General features: G+C 61.2%; 3 protein-coding genes across 11 annotated transcripts in view; 1 reads left to right on the plus strand and 2 right to left on the minus strand.

Moving 5' to 3' along the window:
• PPP1R14B (protein phosphatase 1, regulatory (inhibitor) subunit 14B) overlaps window positions 1-2,018 on the plus strand; it is a 6,435-nt gene extending 4,417 nt beyond the window's left edge. For both annotated transcript variants that reach the window (XM_004682673.2, XM_012725606.1), the window contains exons 4-7: window positions 41-205; window positions 1,272-1,355; window positions 1,572-1,604; window positions 1,682-2,018. In XM_004682673.2, the coding sequence (XP_004682730.2) occupies window positions 41-205; window positions 1,272-1,355; window positions 1,572-1,604; window positions 1,682-1,750 (351 nt within the window). In that variant the 3' untranslated portion in view covers window positions 1,751-2,018. The remainder of the gene's footprint in view (window positions 1-40; window positions 206-1,271; window positions 1,356-1,571; window positions 1,605-1,681) is intronic.
• A 375-nt stretch (window positions 2,019-2,393) lies between these two features.
• On the minus strand, window positions 2,394-5,135 carry FKBP2 (FK506 binding protein 2, 13kDa). 4 transcript variants are annotated; one of them, XM_012725605.1, is made up of 7 exons: window positions 4,975-5,030; window positions 3,893-3,916; window positions 3,561-3,729; window positions 3,134-3,246; window positions 2,967-3,013; window positions 2,622-2,657; window positions 2,394-2,528 (listed from the first exon to the last, which is right to left on the minus strand). In XM_012725605.1, exons 3-7 carry the CDS (start codon window positions 3,723-3,725, stop codon window positions 2,467-2,469), a joined length of 423 nt encoding a protein of 140 aa, XP_012581059.1. In that variant the 5' UTR covers window positions 3,726-3,729; window positions 3,893-3,916; window positions 4,975-5,030; the 3' UTR covers window positions 2,394-2,466. The 4 variants fall into 4 exon arrangements, with proteins under 4 accessions (XP_012581059.1, XP_004682731.1, XP_012581058.1 ...); XM_004682674.2 differs by lacking the exon at window positions 3,893-3,916 and having other exon boundaries at window positions 4,975-5,135; XM_012725604.1 differs by lacking the exons at window positions 3,893-3,916; window positions 4,975-5,030 and adding an exon at window positions 4,189-4,398.
• A 1,716-nt stretch (window positions 5,136-6,851) lies between these two features.
• On the minus strand, window positions 6,852-9,730 carry VEGFB (vascular endothelial growth factor B). 5 transcript variants are annotated; one of them, XM_004682678.2, is made up of 7 exons: window positions 9,658-9,730; window positions 9,118-9,160; window positions 8,652-8,848; window positions 8,445-8,518; window positions 8,225-8,260; window positions 7,763-7,897; window positions 6,852-7,224 (listed from the first exon to the last, which is right to left on the minus strand). In XM_004682678.2, the coding sequence occupies exons 1-7, from the start codon at window positions 9,715-9,717 to the stop codon at window positions 7,203-7,205; spliced, it is 567 nt and encodes a 188-aa protein (XP_004682735.1). In that variant the 5' UTR covers window positions 9,718-9,730; the 3' UTR covers window positions 6,852-7,202. The 5 variants fall into 5 exon arrangements, with proteins under 5 accessions (XP_004682735.1, XP_004682734.1, XP_012580492.1 ...); XM_004682677.2 differs by having other exon boundaries at window positions 7,763-7,998; XM_012725038.1 differs by having other exon boundaries at window positions 9,118-9,178.
• Window positions 9,731-9,736: the final 6 nt, after the last annotated feature.

Genomic DNA, 9,736 nt, shown 5'->3' on the forward strand with positions numbered 1-9,736 from the left:
CCCTGGCAGTGGCGGCCCAGGGCCCCGCGTCTACTTTCAGAGCCCCCCTGGGGCTGCAGGGGAAGGCCCCGGCGGCGCGGACGACGAGGGCCCTGTGAGGCGCCAAGGGAAGGTCACGGTCAAGTACGACCGTAAGGAGCTACGGAAGCGCCTCAACCTGGAGGAGTGGATTCTGGAGCAGCTCACTCGCCTCTACGACTGCCAGGTGTGTCCCCTACTTTGCGCTAACACCCTGAAATCTGTCCCCAGTTGGGCCGCCCGGGAACCCCACCTTGAGCCTGCCTGTCACCCAAGTCCATGGGAGCTCTGCCTCAGCGCGCTCCCCTCACACTCCCTGCCCCCAACGTGTGCTCTTTCTTGTCTCTCCCAAGTCACTCCTGTCTTCTGCGCTACCTCCTTCGTGCCACTCCCCTGGGCAAGCTCGAGGTCCTCTAGAAGCCTGAAGGGACTGCCCACCTTGGACAGACAGCTAGCCTGGGCTGACAGTGGAAGGGGTCTAACCTACCTCTCTAGCACCTGCTAGCATAACCTGGTTAAAAGGCATGAGCTTGGTTGTAGGGGACTTAGAGGGTGCGAGTTGTTCTGATGGACTGGCCCGGAGCGCTCCATCATCTTGGCGTGGGAGATGGGAGCTGTCTAGCTTGCTCTCTGGGTTCTGGTTCTCCACCCCATGACTCCTTCCTTGCTCAAATAGTGACTCAGGCCCCGGGGGGCAGGGTGGAGGAGTGGGTTTGCCCGGTGCTGCCTACCCTGGAATGCAGCTGGCTTTAGCCTGGATAGATGCTTCCTGGGGAGGAAGGGAGATGGGCACCCCTCCCTCAGCAAAGCATGGGCTCTTTGTCTCCCCTTTACCAGGCCTGGGTTCTCCCACTGACCCTTCTCCCTTCACTTCCTCCTCATTGGGGGAAGCTGTGACAGGTGTTTGGGGGAGGGGAAGGGGCCTTGATGAACTGGGACAGCTGGCTCCACCTGTGTTGATGAGATGGGGGGCCTGGAATTGGGGAAGACGAATGCCGGGGCCCCAGCCCTAGCTGTCTGGCCCTGTCTGGCTCCCAGGGTGCTCACTGGCAGACACAGGAAGCTTCCTTGCACCGGGCAGTTTGCCTTGGCACAGGCCTGATCTGTTTTCTTCCTCAGAGCAGCTGCCACTGTCTGCTGGGCAAAGAGGGCTGGTGGCTCGTTCTGCAGCAGGGCAGGGCCCTTAGCTGGAGAGCTCCCTACACCCTCTCAACTCAGGTCCTTCTCTTTCTTCTCCCCTATTTTGTCCCCAGGAAGAGGAGATCCCAGAGCTGGAGATAGATGTGGATGAGCTCCTGGACATGGAGAGTGATGACGCCCGGGCTGCCAGGGTCAAGGTAAGGGTGGGCAGGGCTGCCTGGACCATATCCTTCCTGGGGTCAGCCCCGCTGGAGCCCAATCAGCCCGCACTGACCTTGGACCTCAGCTTCCGCCTCTGTTAAATGGGGTTACTGGTGCTTACCTATCTGTTGAGTGGCCCCAGCCCCTTGGAAGTACAAATGAACTCCAGTCCCTGTCCTGAGAACTCACTGTCATATTTTCCACCCCGCTAGGAGCTGCTGGTTGACTGTTACAAACCCACTGAGGTAAGTGGTTTCCCTAGAGGGTGGGTGAATGGGACTCCCCTCATCTCAGCCTCCCTAATATCCTCCCTCTCATGCAGGCCTTCATCTCTGGCCTGTTGGACAAAATCCGGGGCATGCAGAAGCTGAGCACACCCCAGAAGAAGTAAGGGTCCTCGGCCCAGGCAAACGGTGGCTCCCACAGGACAATCGCTGCCCCCCAACCTCGTAGCAACAGCAATACCAGGGAGCCCTGCGGCCAGGCCTGGTGCCGTGAGCAGGGCTCCTCATGCCCCTGGCCTAGGGGCCTCTTCCCTGCTCCTACAAGTTTTCCATTTTTGGGGTTTTTTATTGTTATTAAACGGATGGGACTTTTTGTGTTTTTATATTGACTGCGGCGCGGGCCCTTTAATAAAGCTAGGATATGCCTTTGGTGCAGCTAACAGGCTTTGCTGGTCTCTTTTGGGGGGGCCATACTGCTTTACAACTGCCGCCAGCTCAGCTCCTCCCCAGGTGACCGCAGGCCTTCCTAAGGGCCACGTAGTCATGGCGATAGCCCAGTGCTGGCTCCCAGACCAGGAGCCTAAGTGGCTGGGGAGCTGGGGGGGGGGGTTTTGCTGTTGGCAGGCAGAAACACTCCCTTCTCCCACTGGTTGACAGCTACCACGCCACCCAGGGCCTGGCCGTTGAGACCTCTGCCACTGAGCCTAGACCCCCCAAGGCTCTGCAGCTAGGAAGGAGGGGTGGGGGGCGCTGAGCTGTGGCTTCTAAATCTCTCGGGGCCCACAAACAAACACAGGCTCACTCCATGGGTTTTTTTAAGTTTTTTTTTCCTTTTTAAACAGTCTGGTCCCTGATGGGGCCTCTGCACTGCCCCTCGGTTTGGCTACAGCTCTGAACGGCGCTCAATCTTGAGCAGCTCCACCTCGAACACCAAAGTTGCACCACCTGTAGGAGAAATTGGGTCAGAGCGAGAACTAGGGCCACAAGGAGACAGGATGGATGCGGTGTGGGGGAGAGCGGGGGCAGGACGCATATTACCTGGAATCTTGGGGGGAGCTCCCCGCTCGCCATACCCTGTTGGAGATACAACAAAGAAACAGTGAGCTGTGGTTGAAAAGATGTTCTGCAGACACCTCGGCTGCAGCCAGGCCTCTCCCACTTCCAAGCAAAGTGGAGAAGGTGTCACAGGACAGGAAGGGGCTATCAAAGGCCCAGGAGAGGGCAGAGGCGGGGCCAAGCACCCTTAGACCAGACACAGCTAGGCTTGGAAGAACATGTACTAGAATGAATGGTTGGGGCGGAGACCAACATACACGTGTCAGCCTGCACCACCCTGACACCTACCCGCAACTCCCCTATCCTAGCTCCGGAAGGGCCTCTTACCCAGTTCTGATGGGATCACCAGCTTCCGCTTTTCCCCCTCACACATCCTGCAGGACAACATGTGTTCAGCACATGACAGCTCCCAGGCTCCCTGCCACCCAACCCAGCCCTGAGACTCATCTCCCACAGTTCACCTTCTGGACCCCAGCCATGACCCCAAGACTCACCCCAGCAGCCCCTGGTCCCAGCCCTTGATGACCTGGCCAGTGCCCAGGGAGAAGACAAAGGGCTGGTTCTGGGGCAGGCTGCTGTCAAACTCTGTCCCATCTTCCAGCTTGCCCTGTGGGATCATGGGAAGGCCAATGAGGAGGAGGGTCCGCTCTGATACAGGCCCCCATTTTGTTCTCAAGCTGCCCCCCACCATTGGTAGCCACAATTCTACCAGTGTGGCGGCTCACAGTACATCATCATTGCTGGTTGGTATCCATTTGAGAAATGGTAAAGGGCAGGGTACAGAACCATGAAAACTGGGGGAAAGGGGGGGGAGAACTTATCCAAGGTCATCCACCTTGTTGCAGAAGAAGCTGGTTCTCAAGTCCTTTCTGGTGCCCAGAAGTCCCACCCACCCAGCTCAAAGCCCCTCCCTTCACCCACCGTGTAGTGCATATGCAGGACATCACCCTTTCTGGATTTGATGGGGCAGTGGTCCACCCTCTTCTTGACCCCGATCTGCAGTTTCCTTTTGCCCTCTGCCCCTGCAGGCGTAGCCAGGGCACTCAGGCCGATGGTCAGTACTGTCAGGATCCAGCTCAGCCTCATTTCTCTGTGGGGATGGACCCCCACCGCCCAACCGATGGGAGAGGGGGTTGCATGTCACGGAACAGGCAGATGCCAGGAGGATTCCACCCCATCGTAACTTGCCTGCCCCTGGGGATCCCCTCGTCCCGGTCACCACCCCCTCCACCGGGCTCCACAGCCACACTTACCAGTCCAGTGAGAAGGGGGCTTGCCTGAGGACCCCAGCAGCGAGGGGAGGGAGTCAGGGGAGGCCACAGCAGCCAGGGCCCCGCCCCTTCGCTCACTCCCAGACCTTCATTCCCTCCCGGTGCCCAGCCCCACTTTTCAGTTCCCACCCGTCCCTTTACGCAAAGTCCAGACCCTATCTGACTGCACAGCAGTTGTCCCAACTGGGCGTGCCCACTCACGCCACACCCAGTTGCCTCCCGCCCAGCACACCCACACTTCTGCGGTCGTTGCAGGGGGCCGGCCCCGAGGTACCCACACATCACCACTGGGTGGTTCTGGAGAGCCCCGGTCCTCATGGGGCATTCCCCAGGCTGATCCTGTGCCTCCGCCCGGGGCGCCGCCCCAGCTCTGAGCCCTCGGGGGCCTCCGGGGCACCCAAACTGGTCCCGTGTCGGGTGGCCGCCTGGCCCGTTCCACCCACACCACTTCTCCCGGGGGAGTTCTCGGCCTAGCACGTCCCCAGGCCCGCCCACCACGGAGACCGCCCCCGCGTGGACGCCCCGGGCCATTACCTGGGCCTACCCCTACGCTAGGCTCCCTGGCCCCGCCCTCTAGAGGGCGCGGTTCCGCCCCGGGCCCCGGAGCCCCGCCCCCGACAGAACTGGACCCCTTCTCCGGAACGGTGACCACGCCACCCTCCGGCTGAAGCCCCGCCCCCAGGGCCTGGGTTCCAGCCCCCTTGGTTTCCGAAAGCGCAGCCCCGCCTTCCCCTCGCTGCCGCCCCGCCTCCAGGGACCAGGCCCCGCCCCCCACCAGCCCTGGCCCCGCCCCCGGCGCCGGAGCTCCGCCTTCCCCAGGCACCAGCTCGGAGGACCCACCCTTCTCGGCCCCACGTCCCGCCCCGAGCCCCGGGGCTCCGCCCCGTGCAGCGTGAGAACCCTCCCCCTGCGGCATCCCCGGACAGCTCCGACCCCAACGCCCAGTTTCCTTGCAACTTATCCCTCGTGGACACTTGGAACCCCAGCCCGTTCCTGCCCGGCCTGATCCAGCCTGCCCTCTCGCACCCCGGGTCCCCCCAGCCCGGGCTGTGGCCCCCGCTCACCTCCTCGCCGCGCCCCCGGAGTCCACCCCAGTCGTGCTGCCGCCTTTGCGCAGGCGCATCGCCGTTGCTACCAGGCCGGGCCACGCCGCCCGCCCTCATTGGACCGCGCGAAACCCGCTGCCACATGCTCGCAGCGGCGGCTTTTTTCCTAGCCCCGCCCCGGGGGACCGCGTGACGACGTCACTTCCGGCGAAGTGGTCCTTCTTAAGGTTAGGTGAAAGTGACTTCCGAAAGGGCTGAAGGCACTTCCGGGCGGGGTGAAATTAAGGTCAGGCGGGCGCGCGTTCCTGGAGGGGGTCTTGGGACGCCATTTTACGTCGCCCCCAGTCTCTCCCGCGGCGTTCTCCTTTGTGCCCAGGCCTCTCCTACAGCCCCAGTTGGATGCTGGGGGGCAAACCCGGGCTTCACAGTGAGGCTTGGGTTCGAATTCGGTCTCGGCCTGTGACCAGCTGTGTGACCTTGAGCACATTCCATCGGTTAGGATGTGGTGTCCCTGCAACACCCAAAGACCCCTGTAGGATTTCTGTGGGATTGCTAAGATGAGCAGAGCACTAGACGCAGACCCGCAGCGAGCGAATGGCCTCCTTGTCTCTACTCGCATCTCGGCCTGCCCCAGCCCGTTCCTATTTAGGTGTCCAGCACCCAGCGGTGCCCAGAAAATATCTGGCAGTCCTGGCAGCCAGTGTGCGGTTGGGAAGCAGCTAAACCTCAGCTGAGTTCAGGAGACAGTCTATGTAAGGTCAAACCCCCAGGTCAATCAGCCTTTCAGAACCTCTTTCCTCATTTGAAAAAAAAAAAAAAGATAACCTCGGTGCTGATCTCAGAAGTGAGGACTTGGGGAGCATGTGCATACGATGCATTCTGCAAGTCCAGCAGCCCCATGGGCTGCGAGGTGGCAGCTCGGGGTCTCTAGACCTCATCTGTGTTGCTCTGTGGTCTGTGACATGATCACTAACGGCGTGACTAAGACTTGAAAATAGCAATCACAATCAGGAACTACTTCTTATTGTAACCCCACTTTTGGTTGAGACCTACCACTTCCTCCAACTGAACACCCCAGAGAAAGCCACACTTAAGGTAGCAGCTTTGGGGTAACCTCTGCCCGATTTTCCTGCCTCAGAAGGACAAAGCATGGTGCTCAAGGTTGGCTTTTGTTCCACCCCCTCACCACTCAGCCCCAGGGACCCTGGCCGCTGCAGGCAGAGGTTCAGCTTCCACACTTGTGCTGGTCAAAGATCAGAAGTCTCGAGCACAGATGCTCATGAGGGGTGCCGCGGTGCAAGGGAGGAGGAAGTGGGGGCATCTGTATGGTTGGCTGAGGAAGGGCCTGTCTCCCACGTCATGCCTGCTAGCCACAGACCTTGGGTACTTGCCTTGCAAGGAGGTGGGAGTGAGGTGGGACTAGGGCAAGTGTGTTGCTTTGGTGTTGAGTGAAGGGAGCAAAAAGCAGCAGACAGTGCTGCCAGGCAGGGTAGAGGGGTGTCCTTTTATATGAAGACAGATGCATATTGCCCCAGGGCCCCAGGCTCAGGACACAGCAGTCATCTGTTCCCTCCATCCACAGAAAATACGTAAGGGGTGGTGACAGCCAAGGTCACTCAGCAACTCTGATGCCACCTCAAGCTCATGGACCACAGCAGGTTGTCTCCTTCCTGGAGGAGCTTGTGAGGAGCAGGGTGGCAGGAACTCCCCAAGGCCTGGCAGTCACGTAAATGTGAAGAATACATGGCTTTTGCCTCTACCCGGGACCTGGTGTGGGGCCCGGGGCCTCATTGCCTCCGTATACCCAGCTCAGGCGGAGGCAGTACGGTGTGGCGCAGGTGTTCACGCCCAAACCAGCCAGACGGAATGGCAACAGAGCGACACGAGCCAGGACAGCTCCTTCCATCTCTTTATCAGGGTTGGGAGTCACAGTTCTTGTCCCCAAGCCCGTGACTTTCAGAGGATCAGGCTCTTCTCAGCAAGCAGAAGGGAAGCAGGTGTAAGATGCTCCTGTGCACAGGGCGGTTATGACTGAGCAAGACCCCCGCTCCCCCCGTTGGCACATGACCCCTCTTGCCGCCTCCGTCTCCTCGTCCAGCTGTGCCCACCGGCTGGATGGCAGCTGTGGAGTGACACAGGGGTGACAGGAAAGCCCCCGACAGGCCAGGTCCTAGAGCAACTGCTGCCCAGGTTGAGGACTTGGGGGCTGGGCGCTTCTCTTTTCCCCGCAGCTGCAAAGCAGTGTGTCACCTTCGCAGCTTCCGGCACCTGAGGTGGGGGGAGGTTGCTGTTAGTGCTGGTGCACCCAGCTTCAGCTCCTCTACGTCACCCCTTTGTTGCCTCTGTGAACCCATCCCCTCCTACACTGCTGGGGAGCCTCTCTGGGCTCCCTGTGGCAGGAAAGGGCGGTTCTGCTACTGCCCTGGCCTCTCAGAGCTCACAGGTGGGAACATTTCTCCCATGGGGGCATCTGGGAAGGCCAGAGCTTTGCAGATTGGAACACCGTCGCTCTCATTTCAACTCCAGGTGGATGTCACCTCCTCTAGGATATCGCTGACTTCTTAATGATGTCAGGGGCCCCTGCCCACCGTCCTGACAGCCTCTGTGGCGCATCCTGCTCCCGTGAGACCGTCAGCCTCATTTCCGCTGCTCCCAGTGCCAGCAGACACTTGGTAAATATTTGTCCAACACGTTGTTCAACAGCTCCCCCTTCCCTGGCGCTTCTCCTCTGGCAGGCTCCCCCTGCCTCCGCTCTAGGACAGGGTTGAGTTGCCTCCCCCAAACCAAGGTCCCCCAGGCCGCTCACCTGCAGGTGTCTGGGTTGAGCTCTAAGCCCCGCCCTTGACAACGGAGGAAGCTGCGACGTCGGCAGCGGCATTGGCAGGTCCGGGGGTCAGGGCGCTGGCGGCGCTGGGGGCAGCGTGGGCAGAGGGGCCTGGGGCTGGAGTGGGATGAGTGATGTCAGCTGGGGAGGGCACTCCGGGGGCAGAGTCCCAGCCCGGAACAGAGCGGGGCTGGGGACGGTGACGGGGAGTGGAAGCCCTAGGAGGAGAAGCGACATGTCTGGGACGGAAGGAAGAAGAGTCTTCCCGGGAGCTGGGGTCCGGTGAGAGCTCTCAGGGAGCAGAGGAAAGGAGGAGAGGGGACACAAGTGGGAGGAGAGAGGAGGGCCTTGCAGCCGCCGACACTTACACCCCGCCCCCCCACACCTGACTCCTGGGCCCTGGGCCCCAGGCTCTAACCCACCTCGGCAGAGGCCGAGACTCACCTGTCTGACTTCACAGCACTTTCTTTTTTTTTTGGTCTGAAAAGTAAGAGAGACAGACAGAGACGAGGAGGAAGATCAGGAAGCCCACTCTCCTGCCTCAGATCCCTGCAGGCACCCGGGTGCTACTCTAGAGAGACCTGGTCCCCACTGAGGGTGCCACCACGCCCAGCACCCCCAAAGCTTGTTCTCTGGACGCTCAGAAGTGGGGCCTGGCTGGCACCTGCATTCACATTGGCTGTGTTCTTCCAGGGACATCTCCCCCAGCTGACTGCTTGGGTACCGGATCATGAGAATCTGTGCTCAGGGAGACAGAAACGGAGAGAGGGGGATGCTCGTCCAGTAGACAGGAATCTGGCGACCAGGCCCTGGGCCCCAGACGCCAGCATCTACCCCTCCCACCCTGGGAACAGGCCACTTGCCCCCATACCTGCATTCGGACCTGGTGCTGCCCAGTGGGCACACACTCTAGGCCGTCGTCGGGACAGCAGCCACCGCAGCGCTGTAAGGTGACGCAGCTGGGCACCAGTTGCTTGGCCATGGTGCCCATGAACTCCACAGTCAGGGGCACCACCACCTCCCGTGGCTGACAGGTGGCACGCGCGTACACGTCTATCCATGACACCACTGGGGGCAGAGAGTGGAGCTGACAGATCCCCACCTCTGCACACAGATGTCCTCCTGAATGCCCACAGCCGCACTCCACCAGTCCCCTCTCTGCCCTCCCAACTTGTCTTCCCCTGCCATTCACCCAGGACCCCCGCCTCAGCTTTCTCTTCTGTGAAATGGGCAGAACAGCAGTCCGCCTGTTACAGGGCTGTGATGGTCTTACACGGTAAGGAACACAGGAACCAAGAGACACGGGGCAGGCAAAACTGCCGGGCTGTTACTGTTACCTTTCTTCTGGTGACCAGGGGCCTCAGGCTGTGAGACAGGGGCCTGTGGGAGAGGAGAGACCTGGACCAAGGGGCACTCGTGAGAGGGCTGGCCCTGTCGCTGTCCCCAGGGCTCTGCCCTTGAGATCAGGAGACTTCACCTCCTCTCTGACATTCTTCCAGATTGCTCTGTTTGGGTCACTCTAGCTTCACCTGCCCTCTCCTGGCCACCTGGAACCTGCTCTGGTCCCAAATGGTCAGGGACACTCTGCCAGTGAAGCAGACTCTCCAAGCCCGAGGGTCCCAGGTCAGTAGGGGGCACAGTGGGCCCTGAACCAGGACCAGCGGGCACCAAGGAGGCTCCGCCCCCAGCTGCGCCCGGGGGACGGGGTGGGGCGGGGGAGTGGCCCTGGGGCTGGGCTGGCGGGCACGTCCCAGGGGATGCCCAGGCAGAGCGCCCAGCCACCGCGATGGCCAGACCCCCAGACCCCTTCGGCCGAGGCCTCCCCACTTCCGCCAACCTTGAGAGAGGGCACGGCGGGCTGGCGGGGACGCACGTACCTGGGCGGGGGCCAGCTGCAGGAGCGCGAGGAGCAGCAGGCGGCGGAGCAGGGGGCTCATGGTGCCCGCGGGGGCCGCG

This window comes from Condylura cristata, unplaced genomic scaffold (assembly GCF_000260355.1).
Source record: "Condylura cristata isolate star-nosed mole 26May11 unplaced genomic scaffold, ConCri1.0 scaffold00015, whole genome shotgun sequence".
Lineage (NCBI taxonomy): Eukaryota > Metazoa > Chordata > Mammalia > Eulipotyphla > Talpidae > Condylura > Condylura cristata.

Coding starts and splice junctions, on each gene's coding strand:
- FKBP2 (XM_004682674.2), bottom strand. CDS start 5,033: ATGCGCCTGCGCAAAGGCGGCAGCACGACTGGGGTGGACTCCGGGGGC. Junction 3,247..3,560: donor TCCTGCATATGCACTACACG/GTGGGTGAAGGG, acceptor ATGATCCCACAG/GGCAAGCTGGAAGATGGGAC. Junction 2,658..2,966: donor GGTGATCCCATCAGAACTGG/GTAAGAGGCCCT, acceptor TATCTCCAACAG/GGTATGGCGAGCGGGGAGCT.
- VEGFB (XM_012725037.1), bottom strand. CDS start 9,717: ATGAGCCCCCTGCTCCGCCGCCTGCTGCTCCTCGCGCTCCTGCAGCTG. Junction 8,519..8,651: donor AGCACCAGGTCCGAATGCAG/GTATGGGGGCAA, acceptor CCCTGAGCACAG/ATTCTCATGATCCGGTACCC. Junction 8,261..8,444: donor CACAGCCAATGTGAATGCAG/GTGCCAGCCAGG, acceptor CTTACTTTTCAG/ACCAAAAAAAAAAGAAAGTG.